The sequence below is a fragment of the Scleropages formosus genome, chromosome 18 (assembly GCF_900964775.1).
Source record: "Scleropages formosus chromosome 18, fSclFor1.1, whole genome shotgun sequence".
Classification (NCBI taxonomy): domain Eukaryota; kingdom Metazoa; phylum Chordata; class Actinopteri; order Osteoglossiformes; family Osteoglossidae; genus Scleropages; species Scleropages formosus.
The window spans coordinates 17,741,877-17,763,910 of NC_041823.1; the positions used below are offsets into that span (position 1 = coordinate 17,741,877).

At 41.6% G+C, this 22,034-nt stretch overlaps 1 protein-coding gene across 2 annotated transcripts; it reads left to right on the top strand.

The window, feature by feature from the left end:
* The first annotated feature begins 1,693 nt into the window (after window positions 1-1,693).
* Window positions 1,694-19,128, top strand: snx27b (sorting nexin 27b). Of its 2 annotated transcripts, none has more exons than XM_018738114.2 (13): window positions 1,694-2,201; window positions 9,431-9,662; window positions 10,050-10,242; window positions 10,573-10,637; window positions 10,805-10,909; window positions 12,337-12,415; window positions 13,059-13,222; window positions 13,367-13,456; window positions 13,552-13,701; window positions 14,032-14,160; window positions 14,265-14,324; window positions 14,460-14,522; window positions 15,895-19,128. In XM_018738114.2, the coding sequence occupies exons 1-13, from the start codon at window positions 1,876-1,878 to the stop codon at window positions 15,937-15,939; spliced, it is 1,701 nt and encodes a 566-aa protein (XP_018593630.1). In that variant the 5' UTR covers window positions 1,694-1,875; the 3' UTR covers window positions 15,940-19,128. The 2 variants fall into 2 exon arrangements, with proteins under 2 accessions (XP_018593630.1, XP_018593620.1); XM_018738104.2 differs by having other exon boundaries at window positions 14,460-14,508.
* Window positions 19,129-22,034: the final 2,906 nt, after the last annotated feature.

A 22,034-nucleotide genomic window follows, 5' to 3' on the forward strand; every position in this document is an offset into this window, starting at 1 on the left:
TGCACAACCTTTCTCATACTTGAAGAGTGCCCACTACTGTTCATTCAATACATTCCGTAAAACAAAGAAGGTCGTGACATAATACTCCATAAAACATGTAAAACAAAGTAATAGCCAGAATAAAATTATATTACATATATAATGTTGAACTTCACTAGGATTGCTTGGAATGTGCAGGTGTGTGTATATTTATATAGAAGACCTCCTGCTTGAGGGGACACACCCCGGATGGGACGCTAGTCCATCGCAAGGCACCCAAAGCAGGACTCGAACCCCAGACCCACCAGAGAGCGGGACCCGGCCAAACACACCGCGCCCCCTAGCATTAATAAAACTGAATGGAAAAAATAAATTTCATATAATTATGAAATTGGTGGATTTCATGGTGGATCCATGGGTGCATTTCAAACAACTTTAGTGAAGTTCAACACTATATATGTAATAATAATATAATTTTATTCTGAGAGTTATAATGAGGTTATTACTTTGTTTTATATGTTTTATGAAGTATTTTATTATGTCACGACATTATGAAATTTATAAGGTCCGGAGCCTATCCCGTAATCACCGGACAGGAGGTTCAGGGGTCAGTCCGTCGCAGTGAGTGTGTATATAACTGTTTTATGTGAAGTCACAGAGTGTTTTTACTTACACTATAGCAATCAACTCTGAGATATGGTGCTGGCAATGATCCTTAATGGATGAGTTACTGAGGTGAGTTTTTCTTTGTCATAGTCATTTTCGTAATTTAGGTGAACAACGTCACTTTGTACTGGTACATTCGTTTTGTCCACCTTTGTCACTTTAGCGTTGGCACCAGGTGGGCACCTTCAGGGTACAAAAGCGCAGAAAATCGCAAACTTTGCTTCCTTCCTTGTGAGCGCAATTTATAACGCATTTATTCCAAAGCGCAATTTTTGTTAAAACATTACAGGTAAATTAATTGTACTTCTTTTCCTTTACCCGTCGCGGATTTAACACGTGTTCGTGTTTGTTACACTCAATGTTTTAATAACCGCTTGTTTCATAATGGAAAACATATGATACGCGCAGCTATTCATGTAACGAACACTGCTTCATTATGGTAATTGATTGTGCTCCGCAATCACGTCTTAACTCAAATCTCTCCGTCTGTTCACTGTTGCTGTAACAATGCACTTCACTTGTATTGTTCTCTGAGATTTACGTCGCCTTGGAGACAAGCGTCCACTACATTAAAAAATGTAAAAAATAACATGAACACACACGTGCTCGGGAAGTGTGCTTTTACCAGAAATAACGTTAAATACTATGTACAAAGCAAAATACTAATACAGCGTGTCCTCATTATTTGGATTTATCACCTTAACTCTGTAAGCTAGATGATATCTCCATCGTGTGGCAGAAACTTGCAACGTACGTCTGTTTTGAGCGTAGAGGTATATGGATGAATCATATGAATCAACACAACTGAAAATATTATAATATTTCTACACTTGCCCTTATCTTTGCAGTATGTATATATGTGTATGTCCTTCAACTTTATCTATAAATATGTTCATTCATGACTAAAAACAACCCTGACCACACTCGAAAAACACTGTTAGAGTGTGCAGTAAACTTCCAGAACTTTTATGTCGCGATACCAATACGGAGTTTGCGCGCTCGGGTTCGTGCGTTTCTTAACTACAATTCCCACAATGCTTCGCGCATCGGAATTTGCGTCTCAGAAGAAGGAGACGGCGGAGAACGCAGAAAAGAAACGCGCTGGGGGGGTGTCTCGTGATGGTGGGGCGGTCTCGAGCTGTGTTGCGTTCTGTCGTCGCGAACTGGCGTGTTTAATGTCCCGCTGAAAAACAGCAGACCCGAGTGGAGAGGGAGAAAATAACATTAAAAATGGCGGACATCGTCGAAGGAGACGAAATTCGGTCGACTGCGCCTTCCGTGCTGCACCCGTCGTCTCGAAACGGCTCCAGCGGCGGTTCGGCAATCCGGACCGGAGGCCAGACAGCGACCATGGTGACGTCAGGCCCACGGTTGGTTCGGATTGTCAAGTCGGATTCGGGTTATGGCTTCAATGTTCGGGGACAAGTCAGCGAAGGAGGGCAGCTGCGGAGCATCAACGGGGAATTGTATGCCCCTCTCCAGCACGTCAGCGCCGTGTTACCGGGAGGGGCAGCCGACAGGGCTGGTATCTCCAAGGGCGACCGCATCCTAGAAGTGTAAGTTGGGCTGTCGGCCCCGGCTAACAGTCACAGTGTGCCATCATCATGACATGAAGAAGACCTCCACCTAGCCGCATGACCATAGGTAGCGAATTAGGTGGCCCTGCAGTGTCGATTGCGAATAATATGCGTAGCTAATACGTTTTATTTGAAAAACTTAAGTACTTTGCTTTCAGGCGAAGCTGTGTTGTTAAGTAACCTAAGTTAGTGGGCAGCAGCAGGCTGCACAGCCAGTTAGCATGATCGCCTACTAGTTTATTACGTGGTAAACTTGGGATCTGGTGGGACGCCGCCGGCTAACGTTAGCAGGCAGAGGGAGAGAGGGAGCTAGCTTTCGGTGGCCGCTGCTGTGTAATTCAGTCAAAGTGAACGAACGTAGCTGGGATATCATCATCATGTTTTAAACAGATTCCAGCCATTCATTCATGAGTCAACCGCTCTGTACCGGCGTACGCTTCCTGCAAAAGACACACTGTCACTGTGGGAAAGTGGCTGTTTCTTTAGTAAGTATCCGCCGCTGCGTGCGGAGACTGAGATGACCTGACTAGTTGGAAAAGAACCATCACCAAATCAAATGTCGTTATCGGCAGAGGGGCCCGAGCCGATTCGATTGACGTGCGGTGCGGTAGACGAATGGCCAAGGCTGAGAAACGACCCGTGAGTGACTCCAGTGCCGCTCCGCGGCTTTCCGCTGTGGCAACTGACAGCAAAAGAAATGTATGGCGCCGGTTCTCGCGCGTCCGCAGTGGCCGCGCTGTTCCCGGGATGCTGGAGGAGGGGGGCGGTCTTTTGAAATTCCACACACGCACGGTCGCGGACACACATTCGCGACACATACACGCGGCGTGGACGAGTCCTTCATGAAACCGGTGTAAATTTCAACACGTGAACTGCTCGTGGCTGTTCGTTGCGGCCGTATTTGTCCGTATGTGTGAGGGGTAGTGGGGCAGCTCGGCTCCCGTCCGTCTCGTTGACAGCGGTCGACGATGTCCGCCGTGTTCCTCCGTCAAAATGGCAGAACGTGAAACGCGGGCAGCTTTACAGGTAACTGTCGGTTTGAGGGGGAAAGTAAGACGAGCTGCTCCGTCCCGCCGTAACACAGTGCTCTGTGCCTGTTGTTCGGTGTTTTCATGCCTTGCTGCTCACATTAATCATGCGCGCGCACGCGGCACTTCACTTGTGTGGTGGCCCGACACGGTGGCGCGCGTGTCCACTCTGGTCACGTGCCGAGAGACTGACGGTGCCGCTATTGCGGCGGTGCAGAAGCCCAACGATCGAGGCCCAGTCCGGTGTTACTTTACTTGAGAATGATCTGGAACATCGGTCTGTCTTATGTTATGTAACTCCAGCCAGGGTCCCCATTAGTTTGGAAGGTGAGGTTGTGTGGTAGCCTTGCTCAGTGAGGGAGAGTTGGGTGAAGTGAACACAACACATCTGTCCTGGTCTTGTGCTCACATTAATATCCTTTCATTGTTGTCCTGTCAAGATATAACTATATAAACAGCACAGATATTCTTTCGTAGGGGTGCGGTGGCGCGGCGATCTTGGCCTGTCCCTGCTCGCTGGTGGGTCTGGGGTCCGAGTCCCGCTTGTGGTGCCTTGCGATGGACTGGCGTCCCGTCCTGGGTGTGTCCCCTCCCCCTTCAGCCTCGCGCCCTGTGTTGCCGGGTTAGGCTCCAGCTCCCCGCGACCCCGTATGGGACGAGCGGTTTCAGATTGATTGTGTGTGTGAGTGAGAGATATTCTTTCAAAACTGTACTGTGTTAAGAGCTGAGTAGGGGGCAGCTGAGGGCATAGTGGTTAATGGTGCTGCCTTTGCAGCAGAAGGTTGTCACTTTGAATCTCATCAATCTCACCTGGTATCCCTGAGCAAGGTACATACCCGAAATTGCTCCAGCAAAAATTTCCCTGCTATATAAACGGGTAAATAGTTGTAAGTAGTTTAGCACTGTAGGTTGCTTTGGAGAAATGCGTAAATGTAAATAGAGTCCTGGGATTCGAAGTTAAAGCAATATACAGGAGTGGGTATGAAAACAATTGTTCTTACAGCAACAGCTTTCTTCAAATGAGTATTATACAAAAGGATATACTCCTATGTCACTGTTTTGCACCTTTTCACTGTTGCAGGAGTCAAAAGTTGTGGAACTAAATACCTTTTCCCTCTAACATTAGGCTGCATTGGAATATTTCGTCAGGACCCGTGTTTGTGTGCAAATGTGTGTGCGCTGATATAAATAGTAGGCAGAATAAGAGATCAAGCAGAGCAATGCTCTTAGGTGTACACTTAAATTGAATGCAAGCTATTTCTGTGTACTAAGTGTTTCAAAATTGCAAGACGCATGTGATTATGCAGGAAAATGTAACTCGGGGCAAAGTGGCATGGAACACCCATTGATTGCAACAGTGCTGTGGAGTCGGAAGCAATTATTGGGTTACTGGAGTCGGTAAAAATGTACCGACTGACTCCACAGCAATGGTCCAAACAAAGAAATTTCAGCAAGATTTTTCAAATGGATTAAAAGAAGTGGAAAAGTATGACCGCTCATTGAAACTGACTGTGGAAGAAGTCATCCCTGCTTATTTAGAGGTTACTAGTGATGTAGCTAGAACTGTAACAGCAATTCCACCCACCCAAGTCAGTGTTGAAAGATTTTCTGCACTGAAAATAATCAAATCAGGTTTAAGGGCTTCTATGAAGGAGGGTCTTGCAGGAGCGGTTCTGTTTCTAAGAATGAGTTGTTAGTAAATTTTGGGTATTTATTTTTTTATTTAACCCCTGTTCTATAGCTACAATGTTTCTTTGAAAAGGTTATCCCTGCAAAATTTTCAATCTTTTACAATATAATTTTAATTTAATGTAATTTCATGTTACATTCACTTAAATTGAATATAAATTACACATTTACATTCAAACTGCTTTAATCTGGAAAAGGAAGGGTTATGTACCCAATTGAGTTTGAGTTTATTTCTTTTAAAATTGTCATTTCTTGGGTTGCTTAAGTGTTACTTTTTTTAAAAAAAATTTTAAATCTTTGTAATAGGATCTACTTCAGATTTTTGAACTGGTAAAGAAAGATGTTCCTAATTTTCTTTTATAGCATTTTTATAGTTTATTTCTTTAATATCCTCTTACTTTATAGACTTTTGATAAACATGTAAAAGAGGCTATATTTTTTCTATTACTCAAGGTTTGTAACTCACACACACACACACACACACACACTGACTAAAACCGCTTGTCCCAACCATGGTCGCGGTGAGCCGAAGCCTAACCCAGCAACACTTGGCGTAGGGCTGAAGGAGAAGGGGACACACCCAGGATGGGATGCCAGTCCATCGCAAGGCACCCCAAGCAGGACTCGAACCCCAGACCCACTAGAGAGCAGGCACAGGTCAAACCTGCTGCACCCTCCCCCCTGTTTCTAACTTCTATTATTATTATTATTATTTTTTATTTTTTTAAATTTTTTACTTCTCTGATAATTAATAAAAGCCCCAACAGCATAGCTATAGCCTTGAACCCTAACTTTAACAGGTTAGGGTACTAAAGAGTAGTCTGATTCACATTGGCAGTGAGGAAATGCCTTGTATGTTGTGTGCTTTCAGGCAGTACAGGAAATTTAATTAGGCTAATTACAAATTCAGGAGTCGGAGGTACCATAAATTGAGGAGTCGGAGCCAAAGGTTTTGTGTACCGATTCCACAGCCCTGGATTTCAAAGTGTTGAGACCTTGTGTGGGCTGGCAAAATGCATTGGGACTGGAAGGTTGTGAACAGGAAATCATTTGCTCTGTCTCTGTCCACATTCTTCAATATTTCAGGGGGCTTTGTTTGTCTAGCTGTATTTGGATTTCTTTAAATTGGTCTAATTATTGCACTCAAAATACCAGACTTGCTTGATAAAAGTAATGCTGTCGTTGTAAGCCCACTTCAGCAATTACATTAGTGCACCATAAAGCATTCTAAATTCAAAATTATTTTGTAATGCTTAAATATTTATGCATATATTTAGTTATTTTTTTTTCTATGTCAGTAATAAAATGTTTAATAGCTGTCTCCAGTTTTCTCAGAGGAAGAGAAACCTGTTGTCTGTGAAAGGTTACATTTTTGATTATGTAATAGAAGTACACATGAAATCTAAAACTTCCCCCATTGCTTTCATACCGTGGCCATTTTATTTCTTTCCCCAGGAAACAAATTCTCCATCAAAGTTAGATGTATGACTTTGTTTTATTACTTTGGTTGGAAACCTGTGTAATTATGAAAGGTATTTCTGGGTAGAAGCTTTGGAAAAAATTTTGAGATGGGTAAGACTATTTGATTTTGATAAATCTTTCAGCTAATAATACAATTATGATGAAACTAGGAATATGAATTATAACCTCTTGTGTTATAAATGGTGTTATACTTGATGTGGCGTGAAATAAAATAAATGAGAAGTCAATATATTTATGTAAGGTGGCAGAACTTCCTGTTCTCAAATGTAGTTGTTAAACAGAATGGATGAAATCTGACGTCTTGTTTTGATGGAGTTTGAATTGCTTACCTCAGCTAGACCTTCAGCTAAAGTAAGTTTTCATTCAAGAATGACTGAATCAGTGTCAATTTGTCCACTCTGCCAGTGGTTATACATCATTCTGAATTGACACAAGTAGCTTTAGAAACGTTACTGCATAGCTCGCATACAAGAGGTGTTTAATATAACTCATGAACTTGTGCACGCGAATGCATGCATTCATAAACATCTTGAATGCATTAGAATTTTTCTACATAAAGTACGTTAAGACCTTCGCTGTACTTTTAGATCTGCTTAATGTACATATTTGTGTCCTCTATATACAGAAATTTGCTGATATTTTGCTTTATTGGAAATTTCACTTTATGCTTTCACTTTTAAATTTGCACTTAATGCAAAGCCAAGTGTTTTCCTTACGCACTGCAGGTCATGTGGTGGCTAACCACAATTGCATAAGCTGCCAGCCAGCAGTCACCTCGGGGTTCTCTAGCAGCAGCATCTGTGGTGTCCAGTAGAGAGACTGCCTGACTGACGTCCGACAGCGGAACTCATCCAGAACAGGCCACAGTAGGTGGATGACAAGGCTCAGTCTGACACCTGCATACATGCTTGTAGAACGGCCGAAATCCAGTAGCATGTGATATAAGAGAACGTTATGTTGAAGTCGGTGGATGACAGGGCCCTGCCTGGCACTGAGCTCTAAGTTCTAGAACTCGCCCTGTGCTCAGAACCTCAGCAGGCATGAGGACGTCTTTTGTTCCTGTGTTCATGGTGCCTAGTGCCCCCACCCACAGAATAATAATGCTCTCTGTGTGAGCACCGATGTGCTCAAGTCTTTGTCGCAGTCCTTTTTCGTAATCAATACTACGTCACAGAAGTCCGGTTCTCTGGTCAACTACCTGCACTGGTACTAATCCCACACTTGATAATTCACGCAGGAACACATTCTGGATGCAGAAGTAGGGCTCCCCTCTGTGAGGAGATGCTGCAAAGAGAAGAATAGAACAGTGTGTTTTTGTCATGCTGTTTGGACTAGAGCATAACGGACTATGTTAATCCTGTCTTGTTTTTTGGTGCACCAGTGTTTGTTGTGATGCTTTGACTTTGCCAACTGTAGAGATGTAGAAAATGAAATGGTTTGAGAAAGACAGCATTATAAAGCCACTTTGTTCTAGCATAATTCCTTGTAACCTCTAAAGTTGGTCTGTAGAATTTGAGACTATATGAACGCTAACATGGGTGAGAATTGGTGGCTCTTTGGCTTTTGTAGCTGGGAAAGAGCCAGAATTAATACTTGCTTCTTCCCACTTTCACTGCTGCTTTGTGTCATTAGAAGCAGCTCAAAACTCTGAACACTATTCTTGCATAAGAGCAGCCCAATGTCAGTCGTTAACTGGGCCCATGTGTGCGGTTTCAGAAAGAAGTAGGGACACAGTCACCCTTATTTTTGCTGCATGGGCACAGTTCTGTCAGTTTTTGAGTTGTGTGATTATGTGCAGTTTTATGTAATTATGTAAATTATGTAAACATTTTTGTCCCTCCGGTGTTTTGACTGTGGTGTGTATTTGCATGGCAAATTGGTTGTGTTTTTTTTTTTTTTTTTTTTTTTTTTCTCCCCTCTTCCCCTCCCCATGTGTCACAAAGGTGGGACTTCACTGGAGCTGTTCTGTTTTAGCATTGTAGAAAAAAGAACAGCAGCTGTGGCCCGCTTGGGATGCAAATCCATTACTAATATCACAGTGGTACCCAGGTAGACAGTAAGCTCTGTCACAGCCTTTACACGTTGGTCTGATTTGTATTTCCACTGCCCGCCTCCCCAGGAACTTTTCCATTTCTCCCCGTCTTTCTCCCAGTATGCCTAGCTTTGGAAATATACTGCAAGTTTCTACCTCTGACAGAAGAAACTAAATGTTAAAGCGGCGCTCTCACTGCCTGTTTCTAGTGTCGTCCTGCCTGGTGTCCATGCTTGTTCTTTCACTTGCTGTATATATATTAGAATGACTTAGAAAGAATTAGAAACTTAAGCCCATCACCCTCACCTTAAATCCTAAACCTAAGGATGCGTATTACTGTACTTACCTGAGCGGGACTTATAATAATAATAATGTCATATTTTTAGGGGGATATTTAGCCCTGTGTGTTTCAGTCAACCTATGCTTATGATTGTGAAATACATTGTTCAAGATGTATAGAGCATGACAAGTAAGCACTGATGGTCGGCACATAGCACTGATAATGCCTCCAAGGAACAGCTCACTATCCATGTGCTGTAAAATAATATGAATGGAATTGTGCCATCAGCACACTCCCACATTGAAATAAAAGGTGTGAAAGAAATTTAAGTTCACTGGCAGGAGGAAGTTGGAAAGGAAGGTACTGCTAAGTTTGGAAACTAAATTGGTTCTTTACTACTAATGCAACCCTGTTGTGGACTGGTGTCCTGTCCAGGGCATACTCCATGTAGCCTAGCAGCCAGTGATTCCGAGATAGCCTTCAGACTGCTGCGACCCTGACAAGGGCAAGTGATTACTGAAAATGAGTGCGAGAATAAGGATGGGTGGGTAAACACATTTCCTCCAATCCCTTAGTAGGCAAACCATCTTAGGATGGACTTTGACTGCAGTCTTAAGAGCAACGATGCCAGTTGTCCCCAGAGCTGCTTGGCTTACCTGTGCCACTCACACTTATGGGTTTGTCTCATCTCCAACAGGAATGGAGTCAATGTGGAGGGGGCCACGCACAAACAGGTTGTGGACCTGATCCGGGCCGGTGAGCGAGAGCTGGTGCTTGCCGTTTTGTCCGTGCCACAGCCGGAGGCTGACAGCCTGGATCCAGGGGATGATGGTAGTGCACAGTCCTGTTATGACTACAGCGACAAGCAGGCTGTGCCTATCTCTGTGCCCACGTACAAGCACGTAGAGCAGAATGGAGAGAAGTTTGTGGTGAGTGGGTTGTCTCATTCACTATTTCAGTCTCCATTCTCCACATTCATTAACTGATGGAAGTGATTAACTGCAAAGCTTTTAACTGTTGTCTCAAATAACTTAATGACAGAGCATAGTGCTACAGGTCTACTGCTGTAAAGATTTATTTTTAATCTTCGTTCATAATTACAATTATAGTGAAATCATAGTAGGTTTTTCCATGGCATCGGTAACATAAGTTATCTGAGAAAATGGGGCTCTATGGAAACCTTTGCCTACAGCTGGTATCATCAGCACAGGTGGTAAGATATGTATATAGCACCTGCTTAGTACCTGTATTTTGCTCATCTTTTGTCCGGATGGGATCATGTCAACATCCCTGACTGTTGCATTTTTTTTTTGCAGGTGTACAATGTATACATGGCAGGCCGGCAGCTCTGTTCCAAGCGCTACAGGGAGTTTGCAATCTTGCACCAGAATCTGAAGAGGGAATTTGCCAACTTCACCTTCCCCAAACTGCCAGGGAAGTGGCCGTTCTCGCTGTCAGAGCAGCAGCTGGATGCACGCCGTAGGGGTCTGGAGGAGTACCTGGAGAAAGGTGAATGAGCCAGACTTGAAGGGATATGGTTTGAACCAAGAGAGAGGTGAATAGGGTGGACCTCAGGGCATGAATTAAGGGCTTGGCAAGGGTCAAGTGAGTTTATAAAATAAGATGAAATGGCAAAGCTGAGAAGAGGACCAAGGTTCAACATTCTGAGAGCGTTCTAAAGTCACTGGTTGATTTATAATGAGGAGGAATATAAGAGGTAGACAGGAGCTGGGAGAAAAGTTAAATGATGCCAACAAAAAATTAGCTGTAGGTGGGTACCAAAGAATTAAGGTAATGGATTTTATCAGTCTTCGTCATGTGTCGGTTCTTCCTCTTTAGTGTGCTCTGTTAGGGTCATCGGAGAGAGTGACATCATGCAGGAGTTCCTGTCTGAATCTGATGAAGTAAGTCTGTCGCTCATTTGCTTTTTTTGTGTGTTTTTCCAATATTGCCTGTGACCCGAGTGTATACCTGCTGCTCTGTGATTGTATTAAGGTGGTTCTTACTGTTGCTCTATTTCTTATCCATAAATTTTTGTCTGTGTGGTCATTGACTCCCTTCTCTCTCATAGAACTATAATGGTGTGTCAGATGTGGAGCTGAGGATAGCCCTACCAGACAAGACCACTGTCACAGTGCGAGTTCGCAAGAACTGCACCACCGACCAAGTGTATCAGGTAGTAAAGTATAGCTGAGACACTAAGACACAGAGGCAGGTGCAGTATTAGTCTGTATCAAATAAAATCAGAATTTTTAGTTACCACTGTTATATGTATCCTTATGTCATTGTTTTCATTTTGTGTCATGTCATTATCCATGCAGGTGAACTGACTTAATAGGGTGACAAGATTTACTATTCTTGACCCATTCTGCATATTCCATGCAGTTGCAGTGAACCAGTTATGGGGTTTCTGGAATGCACATGAATTTGTAGTGTCTCAGTTGTGTAGTATTACTGTTAAGAGTAGTCCAAGCACAGCTTAAGTGTGTAATTCTTTAGAAGACTGCATACTCTACTAGATCTACTGTTTTTTTAGGATTGAGAGTAGTTCACTCTTTCCAGGGAGTACAGTGGAGTTCAGATGGACTACCTTGAAGGTCAGAAGAGGCAGAGTCAGTAGGCAGTAGAGTTTTGGTTAGTTGCTGTGTTTTGTGTCTTTTATTATTAATAATAATAATATTATGTTATCAGCATCTTGTAGATGCCCCACTGCAGCTGGTGGTATAGTGGTTGGAGTTGCTGCATTTTGACTCAAAGGTTGCAGGTTCAACTCCCACCTCCAGCTGTAGTACCCTTGAGCAAGGTTCTCACCCTAAATTGCTCTAGTAAAAAATCACCTACCTGTATGAATGGGTAAATAATTGTAAGTAGCTTAACTTTGTAAGTTGTTTAGGAGAAATGTCAGGTCAATGAGTAAATGTAAATAACCTTTGGTACAGTACAGGTCTGTGGTGATTTGGAAGCTATCCTGGAAAAATAGGGTTTGAAGCAAGGTACACTCTGGATGGGATACCAGTCCATCTCAGACAATCATACACACATTCTTTCCCATTGACACACGTTATGGGCAATTTAGTCACCAGTTCACCTGAAACACGTGTCTCTGGTCTGTGGGAGGAAACCCTTCGGAGTAAACAGTGGAAAACATGTTTACTCTCAATGGACAAATGCGGATTCGAATCCACGGCCCAGGAGCTATGAAGCACTAGTACTACCCGCTGCATCATCATGCCACCCTTTTTGTAAACATTGTTTATATAAAAAAGTAGCAAGTGTACAGTGATCAGGTGTCTAGATTGTTGTTACACTGATGTTGTCATTCAGTAAAATTTGCATTAGATACACTTAGGTAAGGGGAAAGGGCAGGGACACATCATCCCAAGTTCACAGTAAGAAAAATTCTTGTTTTTACAATGAAAAGGCATTCTGTGGTTATATAGGTAAAGCCAAATATTTACAACTAATAGTATGACTTATATGTGCATATTATGTGTGAGTTTGCACGTATTGGTCGTTTCTAGTGTATTTCTATCAATGGGCGCACTTATTGGCTTTATGCATTTTAAATTGCTGTTAACATGTTCTCTCTCCCATTCGTTGCAGGCAGTAGTAATGAAGGTTGGGATGGACAACATTACTGCCAGTTATTTTGCTCTATTTGAAGTTATTAACCACTCCTTTGGTAAGCTCATATGCAACATGTAGACATGAGCAGCTGTTTACATTTAAGCCCCACGTATTTTGTCCTGTTCACTTTCTGTCAATCTAGCTGTACAAAGCATACTGTAAGATCAGGTTAATTGTATGCAGGCATTTCCAAGTTCTCATGGAACTTTCAGAATGCTAGAAGAATATCCATGGCACATGTATCAGTGACACCACACCTGTACCTTGGTGGCAGCCCTTCCTGAAATTTTGAGCATTTGTGGTCATCCCAGCGAATTTGTGGAATGTACTGGATAATGACCTATTTTGCACAATGTCATGACTAATTCCACATGGTTTTCTGTTATCATACTAGAGTGTTCAAGTGATTTCTGTCCCTAGTCTGTCAACCAGCTGAAGACCTGAATGGCTCCTTAGGTTCAATGTCATGATAGGCAACATTAAGTTGTGATTTGGTCAAAATAAAACTGCTGAACATGCATGGACAAGCTAGAACCATAGACACAAGTAGCCTGATCATTAATTTAATTAAGCGGTATCGAAGATACTGGAAAACTGAGACTGCTAAGGAAAGAAACTTTCATGCATTTGTGTGTAGTTGATACTTTTTGCCCCCAGTTGGAAGTTACAAGTGCATGTTTTGTGTTTACACATGGCAGTGCGCAAGCTGGCCCCTAATGAGTTCCCCCACAAGCTGTATGTGCAGAATTATACCTCGGCTGTGCCAGGTACCTGCCTCACTCTGCGTAAGTGGCTCTTCACCACTGAGGAAGAGATCCTGCTTAACGACAACGAACTGGCCATCAACTACTGCTTCCATCAGGTCTGTCTGTCTGAACCTTTGTAGTCATAAACCCTGAAAGCCCCTTTCTATAAATGGCAAGTCTGTGAGGGGGTTCAGCCTGAGTTACTCACAGCTCTTCTTACAATGGACATGTCACTCCTCTCCTCTTTCTTATCTCCTCAGGCTCTAGATGATGTGAAGAAGGGATTCATTAAGGTAGATGAGAAGTCCTACCAGCTGCAAAAGTTGGCAGAGCAGCGCAAGATGGCCATGGTTGGTTTTTCATCTGTATGACCTTTTATTTTTCTCAGAGCAAATGTCTGCTTTAGACTGGGATTGAGCATTGGTTTGTCTTCCCACTCTATCAGTACCTGAGCATGCTGCGCACCTGTGAGGGTTACAACGAGATCACCTTTCCCCACTGCTCTTGTGATTCACGTCGTAAGGGTCATGTGGTTGCAGCCATCAGCATCTGCCACTTTAAGCTGCACGCATGCACTGAGGATGGAACCTTGGAGGTATGTGGTGGGCAGGGCTTTACGGGTGTCAATTGGCCTGTTTTCAGTCAAAATACAAAACTAGCTGGGGCAGAGGAAGGTCAGGGAGCTGGGAGGCAGCTATTGTGACAGATAAGGACCTCATTATTACCAACCAAATTTCCATCGTTCTGTTGTACATAATAGTGAGAGTAACCTGTTGCTTCAGCTGCAGTGATGGCCACTTGCTGCAGTGGTCTTGAAGGTCTTTGCAGACGCATCCAAGCTATATGTACAGAAGTGGTAACAGGAGATAGTGGGATGCTTTGTGACTGCGGAGTAACACGATTTCCTGCCTTGGCCTCCTCACAGAACCAGGTAATTGCCTTTGAATGGAGTGAGATGCAGCGTTGGGACACAGATGAAGAGGGTATGGCCTTCTGTTTTGAGTATGCTCGTGGAGAGAAGAAGCCACGTTGGGTCAAGATCTTCACCCCATATGTAAGTCCAGAGGCAAAGGCTGAGTTTTGTGGTGGCATATATTATAAAAAAGTGTGCTTGCTTGATTTTTTTGCTCACACCATACCCCTTTGATTTCTTCTCAGTTCAACTATATGCATGAGTGTTTTGAGAGGGTCTTTTGTGAGCTCAAATGGAGAAAAGAGGTGAGCCTTTTTGCTTTACTGAGTTTCGTGTTTCAGTATTGATGCATAGTAAAATTTACATTATTCAAAGAATTTAAATTGTGTGTTCATTCCTCGCTGACTTTGTCTTCATCTTTCTTCCTCTCATTGCTCCAGGTGGAAGAGGAAACCACAGATAAGGACAACAAGAACTGCAGTAAAGATGGTATGTGTAGTAAGGTAAGGCTTGGGTAGCCTGTTTGACTGACACAAGCCTGATATCTCAGTGGGCTCCAGTCCCAGTCCACTGCTGCTTGTGTGTTTCAGTCCTGTAGTTCACTGTTCAACAGTGTTAATCTAGTACAGACAGACAACAGAATGCAACTTCAATGTCCCATATAACCCACAAGACCATTTAAATTTTCACTACATGTTTAAGTACACGTGTGCTTCCAGAATGTTTTTGCGTGGCATGCACCATGAAAATGGTGAGTCCCAGTCAAAAAAAAGCACTGAAATGATACAGAACTATAATTAATTCTGAATTAAAAATTCACTAAGACTTTTATTTTGATTTTCATCAGCAGCTCACACGATGCAGGGTCTGTCTTCCTCTATCCTTAACATCATGTGTGACAGGGTACACCATGGATGAAACACCAGGTTATTTTATCTTTTATCAACAAATTAAATGAGTTAAATCTGTTTAAAAACTTAAGAGTATTCACTATCTTACTGTGTTGTATTCAGCTTTACGCATGAGATGGTTTCAGGTGCTACAAGAAAATAAAAGAAAGAGTTGGTTGAGAGTAAAGTTTTTCACCTTAAAATCTAAAAATTTTTTTAACTGGTCATGCTTAAATATGTTTTTCAGCATTTTTACTTTCAGTCCCCCCCTCACTTCCTCTAGCACATCTGATTGTATGATCCTGGTAACGAAAAACGAAAGTGCAGGCCATTTTCACTCTGCAACAGAGAAATTTTTAAGAATAGCACGGTGAAGAAAATCCTATTTAAAAATAAACTTGGAACCTTTTGTATCTTTAAAAGTTTGTAACTTGAATGTTTGTAATACAAGGTACAAGTGCATCATACTCAGGGCAACTACAGCAAGAAGCCTTACGGGACCTGAAGTGGTAGACCTTGGTGTTTTTCTTTCTGTGCTGTCCTCAGCCACTACCATACCCTGACTTTGTATGAATGCGTACTGGTGGATTGTGCATTGTTGTCTTACTCGTATCAGCCGCAGCATCCTGTATGCGAGTACTGTCGGGTACATGCCCTCCATCAAAATCAATTTGAGCATGTTTGCTGACAGATTCAGACTGGCCCCTTCGCGTGGCTTCTGCAGCTGAATTTTAATGAACTGCAAACAGCCGTCAATCCTGAAACAGATCAAGTTGTATTGGTATTGCAGTTAATTTCCCCCCCTTCTGAGGACCTCTTGATATTTTGCGTGTTATGTACAAAGAGCTTTTGTGAGATGATTAATGTGCAACTAAAGCATGGAAGCACTCCTGCTTCCATCATTGTGTATTGGAATATGCAATGGTCTCTGTTTAAGGTGTTTGACTGCACTGCTCCTGTGTCCTGAGCCCTCTCTCTATTTCAGAATATCTTCCAGCTGTTGAGGCACAGAAGGGATGGCGGCACCTAGGGGGTGAGATCGTTACCTCTTAACTACTGTACTCCTACATGACATCGCCCTGCTGTTCGCAGGGTACTGCAACCAGACTGTACACACATCCTTCACACAGACAACAGCAGCATCATAACATCTGAAGGAGATCCTGGAAACATGTGCACACACAGACACAAAACACACACGGACGTAAAACTGATATAATAAGAAAAAGAAAGATACATGTTTAAAATGAATATATCATGAGTTAGAAATCTCCATACATCACATTGCATCATGGTGTGGGACTCTGACAGAGATATGATTCAACTGGTTGAAGAGCTCTGCACGGAGTGTTTGGTAGAAGAAATGGAGGTCTGCAACAGGACTGGCCCGTGGAGACATCCCAAGAACTGGTTAAGAGAGATGGATGGTCATCTGCCATGCTTCCAACCAATAAGGCTGCTCTCACCTACTAGAGGACTGGACCAGTGACTCATCATGAGGAAGATGGAAAGAAAATGGGGAGTTGAAATAAGTACTGGAAATGACATTAACAACATGCTTGTAGAGGCATAGTAAAATAATGGAAATAAGAGGAAAAGGTTTTCTCCCCCCCCCCCCTTCATATGCTGGACAAGTGGAAGGACTTATCAAAAAAAGGCTGAGCAGTGAAATAACTTTCTGATGAAAATACAAGGGCAGAACCAGGAGCTGAAGTGAGTGGCGTGGTAACTAGAAAAAATATGAACTAATTTCATTTTCTCAAACTAACACACATTAAACTTGAAAAAGGAGAGACTCATTGGGTTAGAATTCATTTTTTCCAGAAAAATTAGTCATACACATAGGTCACATGTTTACAGGGAAACAGCAGTGTACAGAGTTGGGCTGTCTGGAGAGAGGGAGAGCTAAATATTTTGTTTTTTGGAATGCAGTCTGCCCATCTAAATGACATGCATATTTCTTTGTCATACCCATCAATTTTTTTTTTTTTTAGGTTTAACAAAATATTTTGTTGACAACTTGTAATATGTAGCTATCACACTGACAGCAGCAACCTCTAAAGCATTAAAATTCACTAATTTTTTGCTAAACTGAATAATGCTGAGTTAGCTATTTCTGACCTCATGATTTAAGAAATACTTTTTGAGGAAGTGGTGCATTTCTGCTTTTTAAACCATAGAAATTTGTGTAATTGCTTAATTTTACCTGACAGAAAAAATAGACTTGGATGATGTAGGCAGCTGAGGTTGACCATCTCTAACATTGTTGATTTGACCAGATATTTTCTCCCGCTATCCCTTGTGTGTAGAGCAGTCCCTAAACATCAGCTGATAGGTCCGAACTGCTTTTCTTACTGAAACACTTCTTGTTTGGTAAGACTTGATAAAAGGTATTTTCAGATTGGTGTTTTACAGTAAATAAGTTCCAAAACCTGTAATATGCAGCAGGTGGCCCTACTGTACACTACAACAATACCGTGGACTTTGAGTAGATGAACAAATCTCATTTATATGGCTCCTTTGGGCCCTATAAAGTCATTCAAGATTTTTTTCTTTTTTTTTTTATTATTATTATTTTCAGATCCTTGGTTCCATGTGGCTCAATGTTAATGGCTTTGGTTGTGTGTCTGTTTGGGTGGGAGGGTTCCATATCTTGAGGTTTTTCTCTTCTGACAGCAAGTCTGAGCGATGAGTGAGGTAGTGCTCACAGGGGACTAACATTTCAGCTTGCAGGGTGAGGAGGGAGGGGGACAGCTGTGTGTCCTGACAGAAGAATGTCAGACACCCTCCCCTGTATCTCTTAAGATACAAGATTGGCATTGTCTCTCTAGGGAGCTGTGTCACAATGAAATTTATCTCTATTGAATGAGTCATTGCACTAGGAATGTGTACATATGGAAAACACGAGTGAATTGATGGTATGCCATTGACAGTTATTTTGTATTTCTTCTGATTTTAATTATAGAAACCATTCCACTGGATTTTATTTGTGTTTTGATAGAGCTGATTACTGCATTCACCTTGAACTGATGCACAATCATACCTGCGATGGCACACATGGCACAGGCATACATACACACAGTGCTGTGGTCCCGGTGTGATGCAGGTCACCACTATCCTGTACCACTGTGTGTCATGTGTGCGCTGGCTAATGGAACTTCCTGAAAGTATGAGGCTGACTAGTTTTAATGAATAAATAATCTTAGCGTTGTTTTCAGATGTTGTTAGCTAATCTGACATTAACTCATTTCCAGTGTTGCGCCAGAGACAGACTGCTGTCTTTGCAAAACCTAACAAGTTTTATTGTGCTGTAGTTCTTTCTCCCTCTCTCCCTTCTTGCAGGGCTCTTGTGTAGAAAATGGTGTAGCCATATAACTCATCACATGGTTTATTGTCATGGAAACAGGAAGTGTGCAAAAATGCTCAGTGTTAAGTCTTCAGGCCTCATTGTTTCTCTGAGCGTCTGAGTATATGGCATATGTTTATACGTGTACGTAATAGAATGTACTTCAAAACACAGCCTATAATTCTCAGTGTTGTCAAGATAGCACCCTCTTATTGGAACAGTGATTCAATTAGTTGTTAAAACTGTATTGTTCATCCGGTTGTACTTTTTGAACAATTAATATTTTAGATAGTCTTGAGGATACTCTTGATTTTGTTTTATTTTTTCAAAGATGAACCTTAAAATTGTTATGGAGTGCAGTTCTAATAATGTGATGCCTTCAGCTAAATGAATCACCTGATCAAGGGGGCTTTCTTTTAACTGCAAGTATATGAGCCCTGCAATGTCGATGTGTATGAGTGCATCTGTGTTCATTGTAATGGGTTGAATCACAGATATACCATTGCCCTTTCAAGTCGGAGAGCACCTGTTCTTTCTCCGTTTTGTGCTCTTTATCCCTGACTGGAATCATCAATTCTTTTTAATTTATTTCAGTAAGATTTAAAGGAAAAAAATCTAATGTACAGTATTTTCACCGGTTAGTTTTTGGGGAAATATTTTAAATAACTTAAAATAATGGAAAGACACGTTAAAGGAAAACTATTTTACGTTTTGTCTAAAGTGAAATAAAACTAATTTGATCCTTAAAGGAAAAAAACATGGGACAAAGCAAGGGAAAGTTAATGTGGGTAAAAAGCTGAAATGCAGAAAAATGTTTGGTAATGTCACTTAGTGTAATAAATTGTAACATATTCTTTTAAATAAATTGATTTATTGATGCAAAACTGTCTGGTCCATTTCCATGTCTCTCATGATCCCTCTGGTTTGTAATATTACTAAGTACCTATAAAGCTTTTGTATTTAGTAGCAGGATGTCATGCACTTAACATGACTGATGCTGAGAAAATGTTGACCTGTACATTTTTAAGAGGTGCATTACAATTTGTTTTACAGCTGTTATGACTTATGGTTGAAAATCGAGCTGTATTATAGCACATTATTAGAGTGTAAACATCCCATGGGATTGAATCCTTTACTTTGCAACAGGCAAAGTGCACTAATTGCACAAGTTTTCTGGATTGTGTGTTCTCTACATGGTACAGTAAATAATTTTGACTGGTTTTCATGTGGCTTTGCTCTGGATGACAGCCATCGGGATATGCAGCACAGCAGCATCACATGTTGTCCAATCCTTGAAGTTACTGACTGTACCATATACAGTATATTAGTCATACTGAGAGAGATGCACAATCCAGCTATGAGCATTTAATCATACAAGGAGTTTTGTGCGATACCCTTAATTTATCTTGATTTTCTTCATCGAAGAACTGAATTTGGATTTCATGTTTCCGAACTGCTGAGCAACGCTTACATTTGTTTGGCAGATGTTTTCTCTTTGGACTGTGGGAGGAAACTGGAGAAACCTGGAGGACACCTATGCTTTAAGTATGCAGTATGTAATAGCAAGAAGTTGATCAAGTGCAAATGGGCAGCTGTAAAGTATTATAGCATAATTAATAAAGGGAAACTGTCTTATAAGTAATGCTAACTATTGAAATAACTATTTTAATGGAATTTGGTAATATTTGATTAGGGCTTAGAAATTAATTTGGCTTTTTCAGGAATGCATTACATTTGTAAGGTGAGGGAAGACTATGCAATATAAATAGTGTAGGCAGAACTTAGCTGTAAAGTTGTATCCAGCTGGAGATGACCTAAGCTATATAAAATCCTAAATGTAATAGAATTCATGAAGATATTTAAGTGCAGGGTTAACGTGTTCTTCTCAACACCCATAAGGCTTCAGTTTGCATAAAGCTGCAATTATTTAATAATGCAACATGAAATTTCAATGAAGTGTTAATTACCAATTCAATAAAATAAAAGCACACACAGTTATTTCACACACACACACACACACACTTTCAGAACCGCTTGTCCCATACAGGGTCACGGGGGAACCGGAGCCTACCCGGCAACACAGGGCGTAAGGCCGGAGGGGGAGGGGACACACCCAGGACGGGACTCCAGTCCGCCGCAAGGCACCCCAAGCGGGATTTGAACCCCAGACCCACTGGAGAGCAGGACTGTGGTCCAACCCACTGCGCCACCGCACAGTTATTTCACTTTTGTGGAAATAACTTGATTACTGCAATATTTCTCAAGCGATAGGAAATACTTGTCGTGAAAATCAGTACATTTATGTGCACATTTAAAACCTTGAACTGTTCAATAATCTTTCCATACCGCCCTGACTTGGACACAAAAAGGACATGAAGTCAGTTATTCTTGCTTCTCATTGGAAAAAGAAAAGAATTGGTTTACAGGCAAAAATATATCACTTAACTACCAAAATAAAATCTATTTTATAATACTGGTAAAAGATATTTCTAAAAGATCAGAAAAAGTTTGCCTAATAGTGATTTTTATGAATGAATTCACCTTATGAGTGTGTGTATGTTTATTCATTTAGCAGATGCTTTTCTCCAAAGTGACTTACAGTGATTCACCCATTTATGCAGGTGGATAATTTTACCAGAGCAATGTTAGGGTAAATACCTTGCTCAAGAGTACTATACCTGCAGATGAGACTCAAACCTGCAACCTTTTGGTCCAAAGGTAGCAGCACTAACCGCTACATTACCAGCTGTCTCCGCTTGCTTCTAAATAAAACAAGTTTGACCTCTGATCTCAACAGCGTTTGTAAATTGAGGACCCACTGCATCCTGATTTCAAACCAGCAACATAACTGCCTGTTGATGAAGAGCTGCTCATGGTCAGTAAAATTTCACAGAGCAAGCTCTTTAAAACTTCCTCACAAATACTTGGTGGTATTAATCTAAGAAGAAATTTGTAAGGGATTCTGAATCAGACTAAACCTGCACAGTGTTAATTTTCATTCATGTTTACATCAGTATCACCAGTACAATCCGGTTCATTAACTCACCTTCAATCTAGAAGCATTCATGTGATTCCACCAAACCTTTGACCAGGCTGATATACTAGGATTATGAAAATGGTTTAATATACCATATGTTCTTGGCCAAACAGGTCATTGCATTCCAGTCACTGAAATGAGAAAGCCCAGGGCAATAGGTGGCAGGTTATTAAACAGCGTCTACGCTAATCTCATTCAGTTGTATTGATCTACACAGCCATCCTCTCTGCTGCTGGTGTTAAAAGTTATTGATGGCAATTTGCCTGCTGCATTGAACAGTGAGTATTTTTCTGGATAGAGAAGATAGCATTGGAGAGGCGTGAGAAAAGGCCTATGATTTGGTTTTTTCCATAATTACCACTTTATAAATGAATCCCTCAAATGGGAACTGGCAAAGGTTGTCAGTCCATCTCCACTAATTTTTTGTGGGGGTCTAAAAGCCATAGCATCAGCCCTTGAAAGCCAAACTGTCTATTTTTGTGGGGGGTTGATTAGAGTGTACCTTCTACATTTTAATTTGCAGCAATGAATTTGTCTGATTCCTGTACTGGAGTGAGCCTCCATAGTAGAACTGGTTCCCATCTGCACATGCTGTATATGGATGACTGTCTTTTCAAGTGTGACTGTTCCGGGCGTATAGGTTTTAATTTCCCATCTCGAGCAATATCTGCAGTGCCATGAGTACAAAGCACAGGCATTTAATAAAATGCTTGCTGTCCCTCCCTCCCTCCCTCCCTCTCAC

Excerpts from the sequence above, each read along its gene's own strand:
- snx27b (XM_018738104.2), top strand. The coding sequence starts at position 1,876 with ATGGCGGACATCGTCGAAGGAGACGAAATTCGGTCGACTGCGCCTTCC. Across the intron at positions 2,202-9,430 it reads GGCGACCGCATCCTAGAAGT|GAATGGAGTCAATGTGGAGG; the intron begins GTAAGTTGGGCT and ends CATCTCCAACAG. Across the intron at positions 10,638-10,804 it reads TCCTGTCTGAATCTGATGAA|AACTATAATGGTGTGTCAGA; the intron begins GTAAGTCTGTCG and ends TCTCTCTCATAG.